This window comes from Rana temporaria, chromosome 4 (genome assembly GCF_905171775.1).
Source record: "Rana temporaria chromosome 4, aRanTem1.1, whole genome shotgun sequence".
NCBI lineage: Eukaryota > Metazoa > Chordata > Amphibia > Anura > Ranidae > Rana > Rana temporaria.
The window spans coordinates 434,180,733-434,202,096 of record NC_053492.1 but is presented as its reverse complement, the minus strand read 5'-3'; the positions used below and the strand labels follow the sequence as shown (position 1 = coordinate 434,202,096).

At 45.2% G+C, this 21,364-nt stretch overlaps 2 protein-coding genes across 2 annotated transcripts in view; one reads left to right on the top strand and one right to left on the bottom strand.

Annotated features, from left to right (window-relative positions):
• Positions 1 to 10,137, top strand: part of CENPF (centromere protein F) — a 64,922-nt gene extending 54,785 nt beyond the window's left edge. Inside the window, exons 20-21 of the mRNA XM_040351452.1 lie at positions 1,619 to 1,806; positions 9,225 to 10,137. Coding sequence (XP_040207386.1) covers positions 1,619 to 1,806; positions 9,225 to 9,407 — 371 coding nt within the window. The 3' untranslated portion in view covers positions 9,408 to 10,137. The remainder of the gene's footprint in view (positions 1 to 1,618; positions 1,807 to 9,224) is intronic.
• Positions 10,138 to 17,161: 7,024 nt separating this feature from the next.
• Positions 17,162 to 21,364, bottom strand: part of LOC120937903 (spermatogenesis-associated protein 7 homolog) — a 248,135-nt gene continuing 243,932 nt past the window's right edge. The window contains exon 11 of the mRNA XM_040351450.1: positions 17,162 to 18,246. Within this exon, the coding sequence (XP_040207384.1) occupies positions 18,100 to 18,246 (147 nt within the window). The 3' untranslated portion in view covers positions 17,162 to 18,099. The remainder of the gene's footprint in view (positions 18,247 to 21,364) is intronic.

Sequence of the window (21,364 nt, the reverse complement as noted above, 5' to 3'; positions counted from 1 at the left end):
GAGAAGGCCCGGCTCAGTCTCCGCTTTACTTTATCCCAAAGATGTTCAGGCTGAGTTCAGGACTCTGTGCAGGCCAGTCAAATTCCTCCACCCCAAACTCGCTCATCCATGTCTTTATGGACCTTGCTTTGTGCACTGGTCCAAATCATTTGATGAAGGGGGGTTATGGTGTGGGGTTGTTTTTTAGGGGTTGGGTTTGGCCCCTTATTTCCAGTGAAGGGAACTCTTAAGGCGTCGGCATACCAAGACATTTTGGACAATTTTATGCTCCCAACTTTGTGGGAACAGTTTGGGGATGGCCCCTTCCTATTCCAACATGACTGCACACCAGTGCACAAAGCAAGGTCCATAAAGACATGGATGAGTGCGTTTGGGGTAGAGAGTGGAGGAACTTGACAGCCCTGACCTCAACCCAATAGAACACCTTTGGGATGAATTAGAGCAGAGACTGTGAGCCAGGCCTTTTCGTCCAACATCAGTGCCTGACCTCACAAATGCGCTTCTGGAAGAATGGTCAAACATTCCCATAGACACACTCCTAATCCTTGTGGACAGCCTTCCCAGAAGAGTTGAAGCTGTTATAGCTGCAAAGGGTGGACCAACTCAATATTGAATCCTACGGACTAAGACTGGGATGTCAATAAAGGGGTTGTAGAGGATTATTTTTTTCCTAAATAGCTTCCTTTACCTGAGTGCAGTCCTCCTTCACTTACCTCCTTTTTTGATTTTGCTTTTAAATGTCCTTATGTCTTCTGATAAATCCTCACTTCCTGTTCTTCTGTCGGTAACTCCACACAGTAATGCAAGGCTTTCTCCCTGGTGTGGAGTGTCCTGCTTGCCCCCTTCCTTGGACTACAGGAGAGTCAGGACTCTCTCTACATTGCAGATAGAGAAAGGAGCTGTGTGTTAGTGGGCGTCCTGACTCTCCTGTAGTCCAAGGGAGGGGGCGAGCACAACACTCCACACCAGGGAGAAAGCCTCTCATTACTGTGTGGAGTTACAGACAGAAGAACAGGAAGTGAGGATTTCTCAGAAGAAATGAGGACATTTAAAAGCAAAATGGAAGGATGAGGTAAGTGAAGGAGGACTGCACTAAGGTAAAGGAATTTTTTTAATGAAAAAATATTGTACCTTTACAACCCCTTTTTAAAGTTCATGTGCATTTAAAGGCAGGCGTCCCGATACTTTTGGCAATATAGTGTAGATGGGAACATATAATGGACAGTCCAAATGGTACCTCAATGACCCCATAACGGCGCATGCTTACTAGCTGAAGAGTGAGACGTGACAAGAGAGTAATCCATAATAAAGGGTCTTCTGGATTCCGACATCACTTGAGAGAAGAGCCATTTCTATAGTTAAATAGTGATGTTGGTCGGGCCCGGCAGCTGCACTATAATTGGGGAATCACGTGGATCACCAGTTCATTTCTTTAGAATTTGTTCTTCTAAGAAAAGTTAGCATTTTTGGGAATTCACATATTTTATTGGAACGTTGCCATGAGATTTTTATTATAATTTCCTGGAGAGACCCTCCAATTGGTGATCTACATCACCCCTAATATACAGAATTCAGTTTATATTTGTCTTACTCAATAGTTGCTTTTGGCATTTTCCAGGTTTCGCTGACATCCCATCAGAAAAGCGAAGTCCCTTTGTCGCTAGGAGGACGACTGTGCCGCTGCGGAAAAGCCCCCGCCTGGCTTCACAGAAAAATTCCCCATCCCTCTTCAGTACACGCATGGGCAATCTGGAGAACCTGGCTGTCCTTTCCAGTCCAACACCAGGGGGCAGCAAATCACAGGAGGTGAGTTCACTCCATCTCAATCCTTTATTGGCAATCTACATGTAAAGACACCGCTACACAAGCATCTGTATTAATGAGCACCTGTCATTTACTATATCATGTGTATGCAGCATCTACATCACTGTATGCTTAGGCAGAGCGGTAAGGTTCTCTGCGACAGTTACTACATGGAGGGGTTGTAGCACAGCAACGCCTTCCAAAAAAAAGAGGGTATTCATATGTCTTATTCCATCACATATACCAAAATGACAGTATTATTCCTCATCTCAGGACAGAGCCATGTAAATCATTGGTTTTTGCCTCATCAGCCAAACCCACATCCAGAACTGCTGGTGCCAAATATAGTCTATTGTAGAGCAGGGGGTCGCCAAAGTTTCTAAACAAAGGGTCAGTTTGTCTTTTGGGGGAGAAATCGTTTCCCATCATTGGTGTCAGTGGGAGGAATCGTCCCCCGTCGTTGGTGTCAGTGGGAGGAATAGTCCCCCGTCGTTGGTGTCAGTGGGAGGAATAGTCCCCCATCGTTGGTGTCAGTGGAAGTAATAGTTTCCCGTCGTTGGTGTCAGTGGGAGGAATAGTTCCCCGTCATTGGTGTCAGTGGGAGGAATTGTCCCCCATCATTGGTGTCAGTGGGAGGAATTGTCCCCCATCATTGGTGTCAGTGGAAGGAATTGTCCCCCATCATTGGTGTCAGTGGAAGGAATAGTCCCCCATCATTGGTGTCAGTGGGAGGAATAGTCCCCCATCATTGGTGTCAGTGAGAGGAATAGTCCCCCATCATTGGTGTCAGTGAGAGGAATAGTCCCCCATCATTGGTGTCAGTGGGAGGAATAGTCCCCCGTCGTTGGTGTCAGTGAGAGGAATCGTTTCCCATCATTGGTGTCAGTGGAAGGAATAGTCCCCCATCATTGGTGTCAGTGGGAGGAATAGTCCCCCATCATTGGTGTCAGTGGGAGGAATAGTCCCCCATCATTGGTGTCAGTGGGAGGAATAGTCCCCCATCATTGGTGTCAGTGGGAGGCATAGTCCCCCATCATTGGTGTCAGTGGGAGGAATAGTCCCCCATCATTGGTGTCAGTGGGAGGAATAGTCCCCCATCATTGGTGTCAGTGGGAGGAATAGTCCCCCATCATTGGTGTCAGTGGAAGGAATAGTCCCCCATCATTGGTGTCAGTGGGAGGAATAGTCCCCCATCATTGGTGTCAGTGGGAGGAATAGTCCCCCATCATTGGTGTCAGTGGGAGGCATAGTCCCCCATCATTGGTGTCAGTGGGAGGAATAGTCCCCCATCATTGGTGTCAGTGGGAGGAATATTCCCCCGTCGTTGGTGTCAGTCGCAGGAATTGTGCCCCATCTTAAGTGTCAGTGGGTGGAATTGTGCCCCAACCGCTTTGGGTTGAATCCTGCTCATTTTGTGAGACAACGCTTGCAAACCAAGTCAGTTTTTTTTTTAATACAATGCTCGTATTGCGAAACACTCGTTAACCGCATTACTCGCAAGGTTCCACTGTATAAGGATTTTGAGCCCATTTTTTTAAACACACTGCTATTATTTCTCTTTCGTTCATAGACGGACACAGCCTTCATTGACCTTAGGGTTATGCTTCTTCCTACCAGGAGATTTAGGCAGAATTCTACAGCACTTAAGGTGTTAAAAACTTTCCTTCATGCTGCTCCTCCCAGGGGGCGTGGCTCCCCCAGGCATAACCCACACCCTGCTTTAGCAGCCTCAGTTTGTTTTCTGCCTAACGACAGGAGGTCAAGGCTATCTCTGGAGTTCCTGGACTCTGGAGTTTTTTTCTGGCGATTTTTCTCGCTTTTTTTATTATTTTGTTCCTGCATTTTTGAATCCTGCGATTCTTCTATCAACAGCCGACTGGGTGACAGGCTGGGTCCTCGACTCTTGTAGTCCCCCCATGTTCGGCCTTCGAGCGTGTGCCGGCCCTCAGCTCAGCTTTGGGACGTCCACGACAGGCCCCATTGCTCCAGGGGCGGCCGGGGAACTTTGGTTCTAGGGCACACATATGACCGGTCTCTATGGCTTTGTCACAGTGTGTCTGGCCGACAGCCATGCCGTTTACGGACGTTGGTTCTGTCTGGGATACCTCCAGCCGGGTAGTCGCAGGACAGGTAAGTAGTGGCCCCTTACTCAGGTAAGTGGTCTGGCTGGTGGTTTCCCTGGGGAGGTCGACTGAGGGTCCGCCCTGCTTTCCTCTCTCCCCTTCCTCTCCCTCCTTCCCCTGACTGGGTAGTGGCTGTGAAGGGGGGCCTCCTGGGTTTTCTTTGTTACCACCGGGGCCCGTGTGTTGTTAGGGGGACTGTGTTGTTACTCTGGGGGGTGCTGCTGTGTGCTGCTGTGTTCTATGAGGTAATTTTTACCTCAGACAGCGGCCGTCTTGGAAATCTCCTTGGTAACGCTGTGATTCTTTTCTGAGGTAACAGACAAAGCAGTCAGGGCTGCTGTGTTCTATGAGGTAATTTTTACCTCAGACAGCGGCCGTCTTGGAAATCTCCTTGGTAACGCTGTGATTCTTTTCTGAGGTAACAAAGCAGTCAGTGCTGCTGTGTTCTATGAGGTAATTATTACCTCAGACAGCGGCCGTCTTGGAAATCTCCTTGGTAACGCTGTGATTCTTTTCTGAGGTAACAAAGCAGTCAGTGCTGCTGTGTTCTATGAGGTAATTTTTACCTCAGACAGCGGCCGTCTTGGAAATCTCCTTGGTAACGATGTGATTCTTCCCTGAGATGACTCGGCACAGCCTCTGGTCAGTTTTAGTGCTGTTACAGTTTTAGTGCTGTGAATCTTCCATGAGGTGAATACACATCACAGTCAGCACATCAGAGCACACCTGAGGTTTTTCAGCTCCCTCTGCAGCTGGGTGGGGTGGTGAATACCGGGGGCCCCCATGCTCTGCAATAGCAGCAAGGAGGTGACCAGTGGGTTTTTTTTGTCCTGCCTTGCAGGGTGGGTGACTCAGCGCTGACACTATGGAACTCCAAGCTATGCCTGAGTTAACCCTTACCGCCCCTCCCCCTGCCACATCTGTTATGTTGGCTGTCCTGGGTTTCTTGCCAGGTTTGAAGCAGCTAGTGCCCGGATGGGGGGTAAAAAAGCGCCCCCTCCCTGAAGCCTGCTTCTGGGGATGACACAGAATCGCTGTTTTTTTCTGGTTCTGTTATGTCAGAGGCTGCGGGTTTAACCCTTATGGATAGTGAGGATGACTCTGCTGCAGTCAGTTGCTGGCAAGAATTTGTTGGAGCTCTTGTTTCTGCGGTGCGTGAGGCTCTAAAAATTGAGGATGTGGCGGAGACACCTCCGTGTCAGTACAAGCAGACTACCACGCATCGCTGAAGTGTTTCCTTGTGTTCCTTATTTGGACTATATGTTATACAAGGAATGGGATGCACCGCAAAAAGTTTGTCAAAAAACTTTGCAACCCGTTACCCCCCTTGAGGGGGGCTTTAAAAAAAAAAAAAAAAAGTAGGTCTCTCCTCCGCCAGTGGACCCCCCTGTGTCCAGACTGCGCAAGGCCACCACATTGCCTGTGGAAGGGGCTCCTGCATTTCAGGATCCCGCTGATAGGAGAGTGGAGGCCGTGGCCCGCTCCCTATTCACGGTGGTGGGTTCGGCGGTGAGGCCGGCTCTGGCCGGGGCCCTGGCAGGCCCCGACTAAAAGGGCGAAGCTCCTGCTGCAGGAGCTGGAAGAAGGACCTCTAAGGTGGCCTTGGTGATCACCGTTAAGGGTGAACGGTCCTTTTGGGTCTTCCCTGACTGGCATCATTGAGGATGCCACAGGTGGTAAGCGCATGCTGTTCCCACGGTTTGGGAAGGGCTAGGGACCTCGCCCTGTGCAAGGACCCTCCTTGCCTACCTCCGAGCGTTTTTTCGCTCGCCCTGTGCGGTGGGGGTAGGTCTACATGGTGCTTGAATCCCCGCTGCGGGGTAGCAGCGCACCGGATACCGCATGCCTAACAAGTCTGCGGACATACCTGCTTCCGCCTGAAGGTCTGCTCCCGCCCGTGTCTCGGGTGGGAGACTGGCTTCGCATTGCGAAGTGTTTTCCTTGGGGTACAAGATTGAGTTTCTCTCTTGTCTGCCAAACAGGTTTTTTCCCTCCGGCTTCTGGCCTCCTCCGGTTCGCCGGTTGACTCCGTCAGGGGCTGTCCAGGATCTTCTGGTCAGGGGAGTGATTGTGCCAGTTCCCTCGTTGGAACGGTCTCGGGGTTTTACTCCATTCTGTTTGTGTCCCCATGGAGGATGGGGCCCGGTCGATCCTGGGCCTCAAGTCCCTCGTTTTGTTTTGTCAGGTTTTTCTGGCATCCTTGGATGTCATGAACGTGTACCTGCATATCCTCAAACCACCAGAGATTCTGTGCTTTGCGGTCGGGGGGGACCATTTTCAATGGTGTCCTTCCCATTCGGCGGGTTTTCGCCAAGGTGCTCGTACCGATACTGGCCCGGCTGTGACAGCGGGGGTTTGTTATCATGGGATGTCTGGACGACATTCTCCTACGAGCTTCTTCGAGCTCTGCATTGGTGGAGCCGTGTCTATCACGTGTCAGGCTCTCCGAGTGTTCGGCTGGTTTCTGGATTGTCCTGAAATCAGGGTTGATTCCGTCTCAGGGATACCTGAGACTGGTCCTGGATTCCTCCGGGGCGGGAGTGTTTTTCTCCTAGCGGAAAAACTTCAGACTCTGCTATCTGCTGTGCAGCAGTTGCCGACCCAGAAGCGGTCATCTCTGCGATTCTGCAGGAAGGTTCTGGGTCAGTTGGTAGCCTCTTTCGAGGCGGTTCCGTATGCCCAATTCCACGCCAGGGTACTACGGAGGGAACTGCTGTCACGATGGGACTAGCTTCCGTCATCTCTGGATTACCAGATTCAGTTGAGTCATCTGATCATGTCTCCCCTGGTATGGTGGCTGGCGTTTCCGGTGCTTCGGGCCGGAAAGTCATTTTTCTGCAGGCCACTGGACAGTGGTCACGACGGATGCCAGCCTCTCCGGTTGGGGAGGGGCGCTTGGGGCACCCAGTCAGCCCAGGGGCACTGGACTCAGGTGGAGTCCTGCCTACTGATCAACGTTCTGGAGCTCCGAGCAATCAAGCTTTGCCTTACCAGGTGGTCCCTGGATCTACAGGGCCGACCGGTCAGGATCCTGTCCGATAACACCACGTCCGTGGCGTAGGTTGATCATCAGGGAGGCACACGGAGTTCTGTTGCAGCGACGGGGGTCGCGCGCATCCTTTCGGTGGGCCGAAGGGTCCGTTCCGGCTCTATCGGCCGGGTACATTCCGGGAATACGGAATTGGCTAGCCGACTACCTAAGTCGCACTGCACTGGGCCAAGGAGAGTGGTCTCTCCGCCCGCAGGTGTTTCGGGGTCTGTGCCGAAAGTGGGGCACTCCGGACGTGGACCTTCTAGCGTCCCGTCTCTATATCGGTAGGTGCCACGGTTCGTGGCCAGGTTTAAGGACCCGTGGGCGGACGCGTCAGGCGCGTTGGTGGCTCCTTGGGGTCGCTGTCGCCTACTTTACACCTTCCCTCCTCGGAAGCTTCTTCCTCGCCTGCTGCGCAGAGTAGAAGCTGTAGGGATTCTATCGGTCCTGATTGCCCCAGATTGGCCGCGTCGCTTCTGGTACGCGGACCAGGTGCGTCTGCTGGCAGACGCCCCCTAGCGTCTTCCCCTGGGAATTGATTTTCTGTTACAGGGTCCAATCTTCCACCCTGTTTCACAGCCACCGGCCTTAGCGGCGTGGCTGTTGAGAGCCAGGGGCTTAAGGACCGAGGCCTATTGGGCTCGGTGGTCTCTACCGTGCTGCCTGCACGGAGGTCTACCTCACGTAGGTTTTTTCCTCATACATGGAAGGCCTACTTCTCTGTGTGTGGGGAGATGAACTGGCACTCTCGTACATGCGTTGTGTACAGGATTCTGCTGTCTTTGCAGCAGGGAGTGGTTCAGGCTCTCGCCTTACGTACGGTTAGGAGCCAGATTTCTGCTCTGGCTGTTTTTTACTTGCAGCGACCCTTGGCATAGCACTCCTGGGTGCGTGCGTTGGGTCAGGGGGTCTGGCAGGTGGCCCCTCCGGTGCGCCCTCCATTACCCCCATGGGACTTGAATTTAGTCCTTTCAGTGCTTCGGGATGCTCCCTTTGAGGACATTCGGGAGGTTTTTTGTTTTATTGTCACAAAAGGTGATTTTATTTCTGGTAGCAATTACCTCGATCAGACGGGTGTCTGTCTGTTCTGGTGGCCTTGTCTTGCAAGGCTCCCTGCTTGGTCATCCGTAAGGATGAGGTGGTGCTGCGGCCGCAGCCGTTTTTTCTCCCTAAGGTCGTTTCGGCTTTTCACTTGGATGTGGACATTGTTCTTCCATCCTTGTGTCCTCAGCCGAAGAACCCGAAGGAGGCCACTTTACATTCTTTGGATGTGGTTCGGGCCCTTCGAGTTTACTTGTCGGCGACAGCTCCGTTCCGGATGTCGGACTCGCTGTTCGTGTCTGTGTCCGGTCCCAGTAAGGGCCTGGCAGTTTCGTCGGCCACCATTTCCAGGTGGATCCGACGGATTGTGCTTCAGGCCTATGCCCTGAGGGCGGGCGCCCCCCTTTCGGGTCATGGCGCATTCGACCAGGGCGATCGGGGCCTCTTGGGCTTTCCGACACCAAGCCTCTGTGTTACTGGTGTGTAAGGCTGCGACCTGGTCGTCGGTCCACGCTTTTTCAAAGTTTTATATGGTGGATGTGAGTGCATCTTCGGATGCCTCCATTGGCCGCAGGTGTTACAGGCGGCAGTTTAAGGTTGGAGTTCCTCCGTTGAGTAACTCCGGTTTTTGTTTGGGGTGTAACCTGTTTTTTGCTGTGTTATTTTTCCCACCCCCTCGAATTTTTTTGACACTGCTTGGGGACGTCCCTAAGGGTCAATGAAGGCTGTGTCCGTCTATGAACGAAAGAGAAAAAAGGATTTTTGTACTCACCGTAAAATCCATTTCTCTGAGTTCATAGACGGACACAGCACCCACCCCTCCTTTGTTTGTACTGCTTGTTACGAACTGAGGCTGCTAAAGCAGGGGTGGGTTATGCCTGGGGAGCCACGCCCCCTGGGAGGAGCAGCATGAAGGAAAGTTTTTAACACCTTAAGTGCTGTAGAATTCTGCCTAAATCTCCTGGTAGGAAGAAGCATAACCCTAAGGTCAATGAAGGCTGTGTCCGTCTATGAACTCAGAGAAATGGATTTTACGGTGAGTACAAAAATCCTTTTCCTCATTAACACAAACTGTACATGTATGTTTTTTTAATGCAAAATCTAAAGCCCCCTTTTTTTTCTTTTTCGAACATTCACATTCTATGACAACACAAGATGGTGTCGTTTAAAATAATCAATATACTACTCCATTAAGAATCTACATTAATAATATATTCATATTACAGACAAAGACTAAGACTCTGGAGGCCATCGTGATGAGAGGCTCTGGGCCAGCGGACGGTCAGTCCCCTCTTTCTACCCACAACAAGATGAAAAGACGCCTGTCAGAAATGGGCACCCCGGGCAAGATGGACACAGCGGCTGTGCTTGATGACACGGAGGAGGAGGGGAATTGCCAAGTGCAGTAATCTTTATACACGACATTGCTGTGCCCGGGGAAGGCGCACACAGACTGACCGATAATCCAGTATTGGATGGAACTGTTTTTAATACTATAAAGAAGAATAGACATTCTGACTACACGGGCCGAGCCCAGAAGCATGTCTGTAAAAAAATTAAGATATTTCTTTTTTATACATATTTTTTTATTTATCCGTTGCTTCCTTGCTTTAAAACATAGACTTATTCATCAAAACCGTGATGGCGTACAAACTGCAATCATTTTAAGCAGTCAATAAGATTTTATTTTCTGTAGTCTGGTCAGTGGTGTAGTCATCAATTTGTTACTCTACCCACGTTGCTCGTACTCCTAATTGTTGGCCACTCTTCACAGATTCTGCACCGAGGAATGACCGTTTTTATGTTTATTTACTGCCCCCTACAGGTGAAGACAGGCAATGGAGTTACCCGTGGCATGAACCTTTCCTTAGCCTGGGTACACACTTGTGCAGCTCTGCGAGTCACGTTTTGCCCAGACACGGCAGCCTATTCGCTTCTGTGCCTCCCAAAAATGCACCTTCTCTGAAAATGTGGCCCACACAGAAATGACAAATGCAGTGCAGTCCCCAGTTCGGGAAGCCACCTTGCAGTTTCCAGTGCGTAGGGGTGCTGCCATTAGGCGAGGGCTGCAACTAATGATTATTTTCATAATCGATTAGTTGGTCGATTTATTGTTTCGACTAATCGGATAATCTTAAAAAAAAAGTGTGGTGTACAATTTAGTTAATATGTAAATAAAAAAAAGGCAATTTATTCTTAAATATCCATATGCAATGGTAAATATAAATAACCAACTACAGTAATTGTAATGCCTTCTATTACCTCCACTTTCTCTGGGTTCAGATGCTGATCTTCCCTGCACAGAGTCTTTAAAGTTTTTTTATTTTAAACAAACTTGTTATACTTACCTGCTCTGTGTAATGGTTTTGTACAGAGCATCCCAGATCCTCCACTTCTGGGGTCCCTCGCCGATGCTTCTGGCTCCTCCTGCCTTCAGAGTGCCTCAATAGCAAGCTGCAAAGTATAGTATAGAGCGCCCGCTATAGCAAGGTTTAAAAAAAAAAAAAACTTCTGCTTTTAGAACCACTCACTTCCTGCCCAGGACTACATGTCCCATGAGGCATTGCTCCTCACACTTGCACATTCACAAATTCTCAGGCACTTGGTGACATGTATGGATGGTGTACTGAGCTGTATGTGTGCTGCACTGTATTTCCTGATATGAAAACGAGTAATGTATTCTATATGCAGGCCAACTAATCAATTGGCCGATTAATCGATTATGAAAATAGTTGACAACTATTTTCATAATCGATTAGTTGTCGATTAATCGATTAGTTGTTTCAGCCCTACATTAGGCACCCGCATACATCTCCTGAGCGGCGGTGTATTTTTCTGTGCAGGTGATCATGGCTGTGGAGACAAGTGTGGTCCTGTGGCGGCCACCACTCACCTAGTCTTAAAGAAATTCAAGAGCCGCCATTAATGACAATCTGAAATTACTGGCTGCCATGCTGACCCTCTGGCTTCGGTGTTTTTTTAATCCTAGAAAGGTTGCATATTATCTGCAATTTTTTTTCTTAAATAGTAACTCGTGTGCGAGGCTCAGTATGACAGCCAGACAACTAGGCATTGTGGAGTGAGAAGCCCGCTCCATGCCTATCAGGTAATGTTTCCTTGTAGGCTGGTCATACATTATACCACTTTTTTATTTAATTTCCTTTAGATTTACCTTCAACTATGTAGTACAAGGGCCTGTCTGATTGCATACAAATTGAAAGTGTTTAGGTTTGACCTCATATTATATGGTTTTGCTAAATTTGACAAGAAAATTGTATAATGTATGGCCAGCCTTGGGGTTCATTCACAACCGATGTGTTTTGTGAGTGTATTCCCAACCCTAGGCAACCAACAAATAATCCTGATAAATGCGGTCTTACACCAGCATGTTGTGTTGCATTTGCCAAGTGTTTAAAAAAAAGTACAGTATACATTTATTTTTTCAAATGTGCATAAACACAACGCTCTGCAAGGAAAAACAAAACAAATCAAATGCATGTAAAATGCACGCCCAGTTACAAAAAAAGTGCGCGTGGTGTGAATGGGCCCTTAAAGTATTATGAAGAACAAGGAGATGAGAGCGGTTACTATTTTTTTTTTTTATAAGCTGAAGCCTCCTCTCATGCTCGGTTCCTTGCGAGTCACTGAATTGGAACAATCAAGTTGCCATTGAAATCCGGTCCATCATGCTGCATGCTTGCTTCACCAGCTTGTAAGGCAGTAAGTTACATGCAGTTTCCTTCTCTGTATGCCATCCTCAGGCTCCCGACTTGCACTAATGATATTTTAACTGGTATAAAAACATTATTTTCTGGATCTGTATTTTATTTGGCCAGCCTCATTTTTAGCTGTAAAATCTGTAGCATTTGTAAATATTATTACTGTATATATTGCTTTTGTATATACCATGTTTTTATATGGCTTTTTGAATTGCAGTAACAGCAGAAAATGTATTCTGAGTGCTTGATCCAGCAGACAATGATCATAAACTTTAACAAACTCGGTTACTGGACTGTGTGTTGTCTTTTTTCCTGCAGAAGGGTTTTCACCTTAATGCATAGAATGCAACTTGAGGGTTTTACAACCTCTTTTAACTTCAGCTTGTTCCCTTAAGCTTTGACAATAAAACCTGGAAGCTGATTGGTTCCTATGTAGAGCTCCACCAGATTTTGCACTTTCCAGTTTTAGTAAAATAAACTCCCAGGGCCAGATCCACGAAGCGCGGCGCTTCTTTTACGGCCTGCGTAGTGTATCTCAGATACACTACGCCGCCGTAACTTACATCGTATTTCCCGTATTCTCAAAGAATTTGCGCCGTAAGTTACGGCGGAGTAGTGTATCTGTGTCGGCGTAAGGGCGCGCAATTCAAATGGATGAGATGGGAGCGTTTTTTATGCTAATACATCTTGACCCAACGTAAATGACGTTTTTTCTGAACGGCGCATGCGCCGTCCGTGGGGGTATCCTAGTGTGAATGCTCGAAATTAACCCGCAACAAGCCAATGCTTACGACGTGAACGTCATTCTACGCAAAGCCCTATTTGTGAACGACTTACGCAAACGACATAAAATGTTCAAAATTCGACGCGGGAACGACGGCCATACTTAACATAGGATACGCCTCATATAGCAGGGGTAACTATACGCCGGAAAAAAAATGCGCCGGACGTACGTTCGTGGATCGCCGTATCTAGCTAATTTGCATACTCAACGGAAACGCCACCTAGTGGCCAGCGTAAATATGCACCTTAGATCTGACGGCGTACTAAGATGTACGCCAGTCGGATCTAGCCCAGCTTCAGGCATATCTTGTTTTGTGGATACAAAACAAAGATACGCCGGAGCAAACTAGAAGTTACGCGGCGTATCAATAGATACGCCAGCGTAACTGCTTCGTGGATCTGGCCCCCAGTGTGGAGTATGCTTGGGTCAGATACAGCTTGATCTGGCTGCATGGCCTGCTCTGTTCATATGGGTGCTGTGAAGTCCTGATTGTGGGTATGCACATAACACACCTTTAGTATGATGATGCATGGAACTGTGTCAGATATGCTGTCATTTTTTTCTTCTTTTTTTTTTTTTTTTGTGCCCTGTTCCCCTTTTGTTTTGTTTTGTTGGTACATACTCCCAACTTCCTTACGCTACTCAGTTTAGTTTTCTACCACAGAGACATGGATTAGGAAAGTTGTGTTCTTATACTTCAAAGTACTGGAAAAACATCCTCTGTTTTGCACTTATCTGAAGTAAAAATACATTGGGATTTATTTTCTATGTCTAATTGAAGAATTAAGCTGCCTGTGGATTTTGCCAAGCCAGCAAGTAGCCATACTTTTCCTACAGACTGGGTACAGAGGAGGTATGTCATTGAATATAACAGTATATGGATAAATGCAACAGCTGAAAGAAAATCATAAGAATATGTAATCCATATTTTTTTTATTTTTTAAAGCAAGTCACAAATACTTAAGATTTAAATGGTGAAATTTTGTTGTAATTTCTGTGCAATTAAAACCGTGAAATCTATTTATAGACAATGTAACTTGCATGTCATCCGATACAATGGGTGTTGATTTACTAAAGTGGAAAAAATTGTTAGCGCAAGATTATCATAGTATAGACAGCAATGGCCCATACATTTTAGGTATATAATTAATGAGGTAATAATATAAAAATGAATTAATAATAATAGTCCATATTCCAGAGAAATTCAATATAGTCCAAGGTAACACTAGCAGCAGCAATCCCAAAGCAGAAGCAGGCTCTGAAAATGTGTACAAAAAAGAGAGAAGGATGCGCCAATCTAAGTGCAGTAGAATCAGAACTTTTCATAAAATTGTGTAAACATACAGCCAAATGGCTACTCACAAAATACAGGAAGTATAAGGCATACCGTATTTTCCAGCGTATAAGACGACTTTCTAACCACTTAAATTCTTCTTGAAAGTCGGGGGTCGTCTTATACGCCGGTAACCTAACCTTACCTTATCCTAAAGACATGCAGAATCGCGACCGTATGTTTTTTTCAAAAGCCGCGCCTCCTACGTCTTCTGTTCGCCTCTGTGATAGTTGAACACTGAACACAGTGCCTCCTGGGAAGCTGACTGTTCCGCCTATCACGGAACAGAAGATGTAGGAGGCACAGCTTTTGAAAAAAACGTACAGTACAGCCGCGATTCTGCATGTGGATAAGGTAAGGGCACAGCGAGGGGGGACACGGAGCGGAGCGCGGACGGGGAGAACAACACAATGGAGGGGTAATGTAATGGGGCACAGTCTGGCATGTAATGGGACACAGTCTGGCATGTAATGGTGGCACCGTGAGGCGAGGCATGACTAGTAGGAAGGGGGTAGTCTTATACGGTGAGCAGGGTCGCTGATAGGGGGGGACCACCAGTCCTCCTGTGGGGGGCCCAAACAGCAGAGGGAATCAGTGCGGTTGGATGGAGGGGCAATTACAGGATGCCATATGTGACTCTCTGCAGCAGCTGAAAAACAGTTTCTCTCCCTCTCACCGACTTTTAGCTGCTGCAGGGAGAGACACAGCTGCCGGCTTTCCTGTGCCATTAAAAATAACAAATTGTAACCCTGTATTGTTTTAATCCCTTGTAAAATTGAATAAAATTCTTGGGGGGAAAAAATGTAAAAAAAATAATTTTTTTTATAAATGTTTTTGTTTAACAATGTAAAAAACTATTTAAAAAAGGGCTAATTCACACAGCTTCTCTGTTATCTTTGTGTCCGCTAAGAATAATTTTAGTATATTTTAAGTGAAAATCTTGTTTTGATATATTTGAGAGGGGCCCTGCCAGGTAGGCTGTACAGGGCCCCGTGATTTCTAACAGCAGCCCTGACGGTGAGTATATCCCAAAACCAACATTTTGGCTGGAAAATTAGGGGGTCGTCTTATACGCCGGCAAATACGGTATATATAGCTGTGGTCCGTTGTCACTTAGGTGTCTGGCAAGTCCTGGTCCCCAGCAGAGTCTTCAGCGAACGGGGGAGCTGATGGTAAAGCATTCCAATATCCTGGGCAAGCACAGGGGTAGTGCAAGCGGCCGTACGAGACGGCGTGTGTCTTAGGGTGGACCGAAGCACAGGGTTGTCGCACCGGAAGTGACGTGGAGTAAGGGAACGAACCAATCAGATGATGCGTTTCACAGCCTCCGCTGTTTCCTCAGATCCATGACGTCCAATAAGGGAGGACGTATTATATAGGCTAGTGAATGCTGTAATTGGTCAAAAAATACAAATGCATAGAAAACACACATATACAACACAATTAATGAAACTATATTGGCACGGAACGTATGAATGGATGGATATAAGAAAAATCAATTTAAAATGGGAAATCAATAAAAGATTATTAAATTATTACTACTCTAAAAGAAAGTACTTTTGGGAAATATTATCATAAAAAAACACGGAGGGTTTATCATGAACTGGCAGTTTAACCAATTAGGATATAATAAAAATAGTTACACTAAATTTCACTAGAACCAGATACCAAACAATACAATGTCTATCACCAATTAGTGAAAATATGGGAATTCTTTCATGAACGGACAGAAATCAGTAAGTCATAGGTAATAAATAGATCCGCGTAAAAGGCGGGAAAATTAATAGAAATAAGGATAATGGAAATAAGAATGAAAATAATAATAAAAATAATAATAAGAGTAAAATAAAAATAATAAAAATACAAATAAATGTAAATAAATATAAGAATAAAAATGGCAATAGAAATGGAAAGATTAAATTAAGTAAATCAATGAGAAATAAAGGGGCAATTAACTAGAATAAGAAATTAATGAAAAAGATTATAATAAAGTAAAACAATATAATAATAATAGAAAAAATATATAGCAGAAATATATATAGAAAAAATAATAATAAAAGTAAAAATGAAAATAAGAATAGGAATATATATGAGGAAGAAAAGAAGGGGAGGGAAAGAATACTGATACGAGCCCTTATAAAGAGATATAAGAATGGTTAAGAGGATATATGGTGATACGTAAATATATTAATGATGAGTCAATATATGGTGGTCATCATATTGAAAATATATAATCATGGGTATATGTCAGCAATATATATACATAAACACATAATAGAGTGTTGTATCTATATGTGCATGTATAAACACACTCCCAAAAGAGAGACCCTATATGTGCATATATATGCGCGTATACATGCACACACACAGAAGACGTAAAAAAAAAATTCAACATTCACAAATATGCAAGAAAACGAGAATAAAGACAAAGAAAAGAGGGAATCAGAGAGCAACACATTAAATAATAGTATTAGTCTCTATTTCCTCGTTTAGGCCATGGGGCGACATGGTATTTAAAGAGTAAATCCAATAGGTTTCCTGTCTGCAAAGACGTTGAAATCGTTCAACTGCAGTGGGAGTTTCAGGAATGGCCTCAATAATCCAAACCTGCAAAGCAGTAGTGTCTTTTTGGGGAAGCGTCAAAAAATGGCGTGCAACACTATATTTGGGATTACCTGCATGAACAGCACGTCGGTGTTCCCCAAATTCCCATTTTTAATTGATTTTTCTTATATCCATCCATTCATTCATACGTTCCGTGCCGATATAGTTTCATTAATTGTGTTGTATATGTGTTTTTTCTATGCATTTGTATTGGTTGACCAATTACAGCATTCACTAGCCTGATTGGACGTCATGGATCTGAGGAAACAGCGGAGGCTGTGAAACGCGTCATCCAATTGGTTCGTTCCCTTACTCCACGTCACTTCCGGTGCGACGACCCTGTGCTGCTGTCCACCCTGAGACGCACGCTGTCTCTTACGGCGGCTTGTGGTTGCCCATGATATTGGAACGCTTTACCATCAGCTCCCCCGTTCGCTGAAGACTGCTGGGGACCAGGACTTGCCAGACACCTAAGTGACAACAGACCACAGCTATATATATGCCTTATACTTCCTATATTTTGTGAGTAGCCATTTGGCTGTATGTTTACACAATTTTATTAAAAGTTCTTATTCTACTGCACTTAGATTGGCGCATCCTTCTTTCTTTTTTTTTGTTGATTTACTAAAACTGGAGAGTGCAAAATCTGGTGCAGCTGTGTATGATGGCCAATCAGCTTCTAACTTCAGCTTGTTCAGTAAAGCTGGGTTCACATGTATGCGAATTGGATGCTGATATGTGAATGTGACTGTCTATCAATGGAGCTGGTTCACACATGTCTGGGGCGGCTGTGGTTTCAAAAAGGGTCCTGTGTGAATTCAGGAAAAAATCTGCACCCGAACCAGTAAACAGGAACGCATCGGACACCGGACTGCAAACTGCAGCCGCACATCTGTGAACCCGGCCTTGAAGAGGTGTTCCAGCCTGGGGAAATACTGTAGCTGCTGACTTTTATTATACAGTATGGACACTGCACCAGCCGATATGCCGCCACCATCTCCACTAAAGGAAACCGGCAGTAAAGCCTTTCGGCTTCACAGACTGTACCCTACGGTGAATATGCGAAGCTCGCTGCGCTTTCTAATTGGCCGGCGGTAGAGGTAGGAGGAGGGGCCGAATTTCTGAAGGATGGCACCGCCTCCAGAAGTGGGGAAGGGGGACCTGTCAAAAACGGATCCCTGGCACCGGAGGGGAGCAAATAAGCAGAAGTTCCACTTTTGGGTGGAACTCCGCTTTAAGCTTTGACATATAAAACCTGGAAGCTGATTGGCTGCCATGCACAGCTGTACCACATTTTCCACTCTCCAGTTTTAGTATATTAACCCTATTTACTTTATTTTCAGGTTTAATAATGCAGAGAATCCTCTTACAATTTGTTTAATTCATGCAAAGATCATATACGCCCATCATTTTGGGTCACATACCACTCTCCCCTTTAAGGGGTCTCCAGTTAGGAATCCTTGAAATAAAAGCTTTCAGTGGTTAAATAGCAGTTTTCATGCGAAAAAGTAATTGCATGCTGGTGTGATATAAATGGATGTGAATGTACATGAAACCGATGGTGAGAAAATAATGAATACATCTAAAATAACTCGTACAGCTTTAGTGAGCTGACCCAAAGTTCCAGATTTGAGGTGCACTTCTCATGTCACAGAGAAGGTCTATGTATGTAAGAGATGAGAGAGTCTTCCTTGCAGAGGGATGTTTCCCGAGCTGTACAGAGTCCCAATGTAGCTGATTGAAAAATCTAACTTGTCTGGCTGCTGTAACTCTTCTTTAAGGTCTTGCACTAAAATCTTCTTTGTCACCTGCAATCGAAGTATGATAAATTAAATGATTAAACATTAAAGTGTTTTATTAAACAAAAAGAAAACAATACATAAAATCAAACAAACCAGCGGTACAGCAAAGGTTCAGCACAGTACAAAAAGAAAAACAAGACAGTAATAATACCTAGATAGTCAAAGAGTAATAGACACAGCCAGACCCTGCAAAAGCTAGGATGGATAACAGGAAAATGTGACCCTAACCTAAAAAATTGTTCAGGCTGGGAGATACCAATCATGATGGGGGGGGGGCGGCCTGAAGGTCCAGGAGGCGCCAGAACTACAATCAGCACGACCTATGCCTCTAGCAGTCGACCTTCAAAAATTTGGGGTGAGAGGAGGCTGGCAGGAAGAGGTATCAGCTCATGTGAGCGGGGGTAGGCGAGGAGACTGCGCCTCGCTGCAGAGTGGCAGAAATTTGTCTCCCGAGCACACAAGGGCCCCAATCGCCAAAGCCATCATCATTTATAGCATTACATAGACATTGATCTGGCAGTCATCCATGATTTCCATACTTTATCAAATTTTTTAGGGCATTTTCGGCCCATATACGTCAACTTATAGAGAGGTAGTACCGAGTCCACCAGCGTACGCCACTGAGCCATCGTGGGGGGAGTAGCTAACTTCCAATGTTGTAGTAACACTTTCCTGGCATAGAAACACAGATAGAACAGTTGCAGTTTAGCATGTGTGGCTTGTGTCACCAATTCCGTGATACCCAGAAGAAGCAGGATCTAGTGATACCGCCACCGCATCTCTCCAATATTCCAGAATGACAGGGCACTCCCAGACAACATGGTAGAATGTTCCTATTGTATGTTGGCATTTTGGGCACAGTTCAGTTTGCATAGAATATATCTGGGCGAGCAGTTGAGGGGTATAGTATGCCCTATGCAGAAACTTTAATTGAATAAATCTGTCTCTAGTGAAGATCACTGTCGGTATGTACTGCTGGAGCGTCCAATGCAGAGTTTGCCGATTCTTTCATATAACAAGTGGCGAGACTTCGCTGTCAAAAGAAAATATCTGGGCAGTCTGCCAAGTTTTTAACAGGAAACATTGTAACTAATGCTTCCTTCTAACTTCTATGTGTAAATGCTTGAAGTTTAAAGTCTATATATTTTAGCAGAGACCCTAGGGAATAAAATGGCAATTGCTGCAATATTTTATGTTAAACTGTATTTGCCCAGTTGCCTTTCAAATGCATTTTTTGGGAAAAAATACACTTCAATGAATAAAAAAAAAATGAAACCGTAAAGTTAGCCCAATTTTTTTGTTTTAATGTGAAAGATGATTTTACGTCGCGATAAACGTGATCTATCTTCTAAGCAAAAAAAAAACGTGATTCTCATTTTAGACAGAATCGTGCAGCTTTACTCCACTATGAGCAAAAATATTGTTTTTGGTTGTTAAGTCCATGGTGATAATTCTGGTACTATCCCCTGGTGGAGTGGAACTCTGGTACTAACGCCTGGTTCTGCCATCTATGGAGCGAGAGTGGTGATGCTGGATTCCATTTACACAAAGCACTGATTGCTGTTCTAGTAATAGACAGCATATCCCTCTGGTGAGTATTTCTACCATTGGTGAAGAATTGGCACTACGGGAGTTGAATGATGGCTGAAGTGGAGCTCTTTTATATGATTTACACCCATAAAAATATGAACGGTTTATTTTTGATGTTCTGACAAATTTCAGTTTATGGTCACATTTTTGTGGACACTTTTACTTTAGATCTGCATTTTTATTATAATTTGGTTATCGTGTACTATGTACAGTGGAGATAACAAGTCTACACACCCCTGTTAAATTGTTAGGTTTCTGTAATGTAAAAAAATGAGACAAAGATACATTTTAGAACCTTTTCCACCTTTAATGTGACCTATAAACTATGCAATTCAGTCTAACAACAAACTGAAATCTTTTAGGTGGAGGGAAGTAAAATAATAATAAAAAAATAATATGGTTGCATAAGTGTGCACACCCTTAAAGCGGAGTTCCGGCCACAATTTCACTTTTTAAATATAAATACCCCTGTAATACACAAGATTAATGTATTCTAGTAAAGTTAGTCTGTAAACTAAGGTCTGTTTTGTTAGGTTGTTACAGCATTTAGACACTTTATAAAATAGAAATTGACTGGGGCCATCTTAAGTGTGGGCATCATGAAGCCAGACTGTATGACTTCCTGGATTTCAGCCTTGCAGATCTTGCACATGCTCAGTGCTGCACAAGCAGTGTCAGATCAGGTTTCAGCACCTGTGCTGTCCAAGTCACATGATTCTTCGAGACTGGGGAGTGCACAGACTCCTGGAAAGTTACACCCACTACATTCCCAGGAGTCTGTGCGGTGTAGGTTAGGAAGCATTAAGCACCTATGTGCAGAAAGTGGGAAGATTAACTATTCTGCCTAGCAACAACACTTTGAAGGCATCTAAAAAAAAAAAAAATTTTCGTAAAGGACTAATGACATTTTTTTAAAACTACTGATGTAATGTTATATTTATGGGTGGAACTCCACTTTAAACTAATACCTTGCTGAAGCACCTTTTGATTTTATTACAGCATTCAGTCTTTTGGGGTATGAGTCTATCACCATGGCACAGCTTGGCAATATTTGCCCATTCTTCTTTGCAAAAACACTCTAAATCTGTCAGATTGTGAGGGCATCTCCTGTGCACATCCCTCTTCAGATCACGCCACAGATTTTCAATGGGATTCAGGTCTGGGCCATTCCACAACGTTAATCTTCTTCTGGTAAAACCATTCCCTTGTTGATTTGGATGTTTATTTTTGGGTTGTTATCATACTGAAAGATGAAGTTCCTCTTCGTGTTCAGCTTTCTAGCAGAAGTCTGAAGGTTTTGTGCCAATATTTTATTTGGAACTGTTCATAATTCCCTCTCCCTTGACTAAGGCCCCTGTTCCAGCTGAAGAAAAACGGCCCCAAGGCATGATGCTGCCACCACCATACTTCACGGTGGGTATGGTGTTCTTTTGATGATGTGCATGTTGTTTTTGCGCCTAACATATATTTTGTAATTATGGCCAAAAAGTTCAACCTCGGTTTCATCAGACCAGAAAACATTTTCCCACATGTT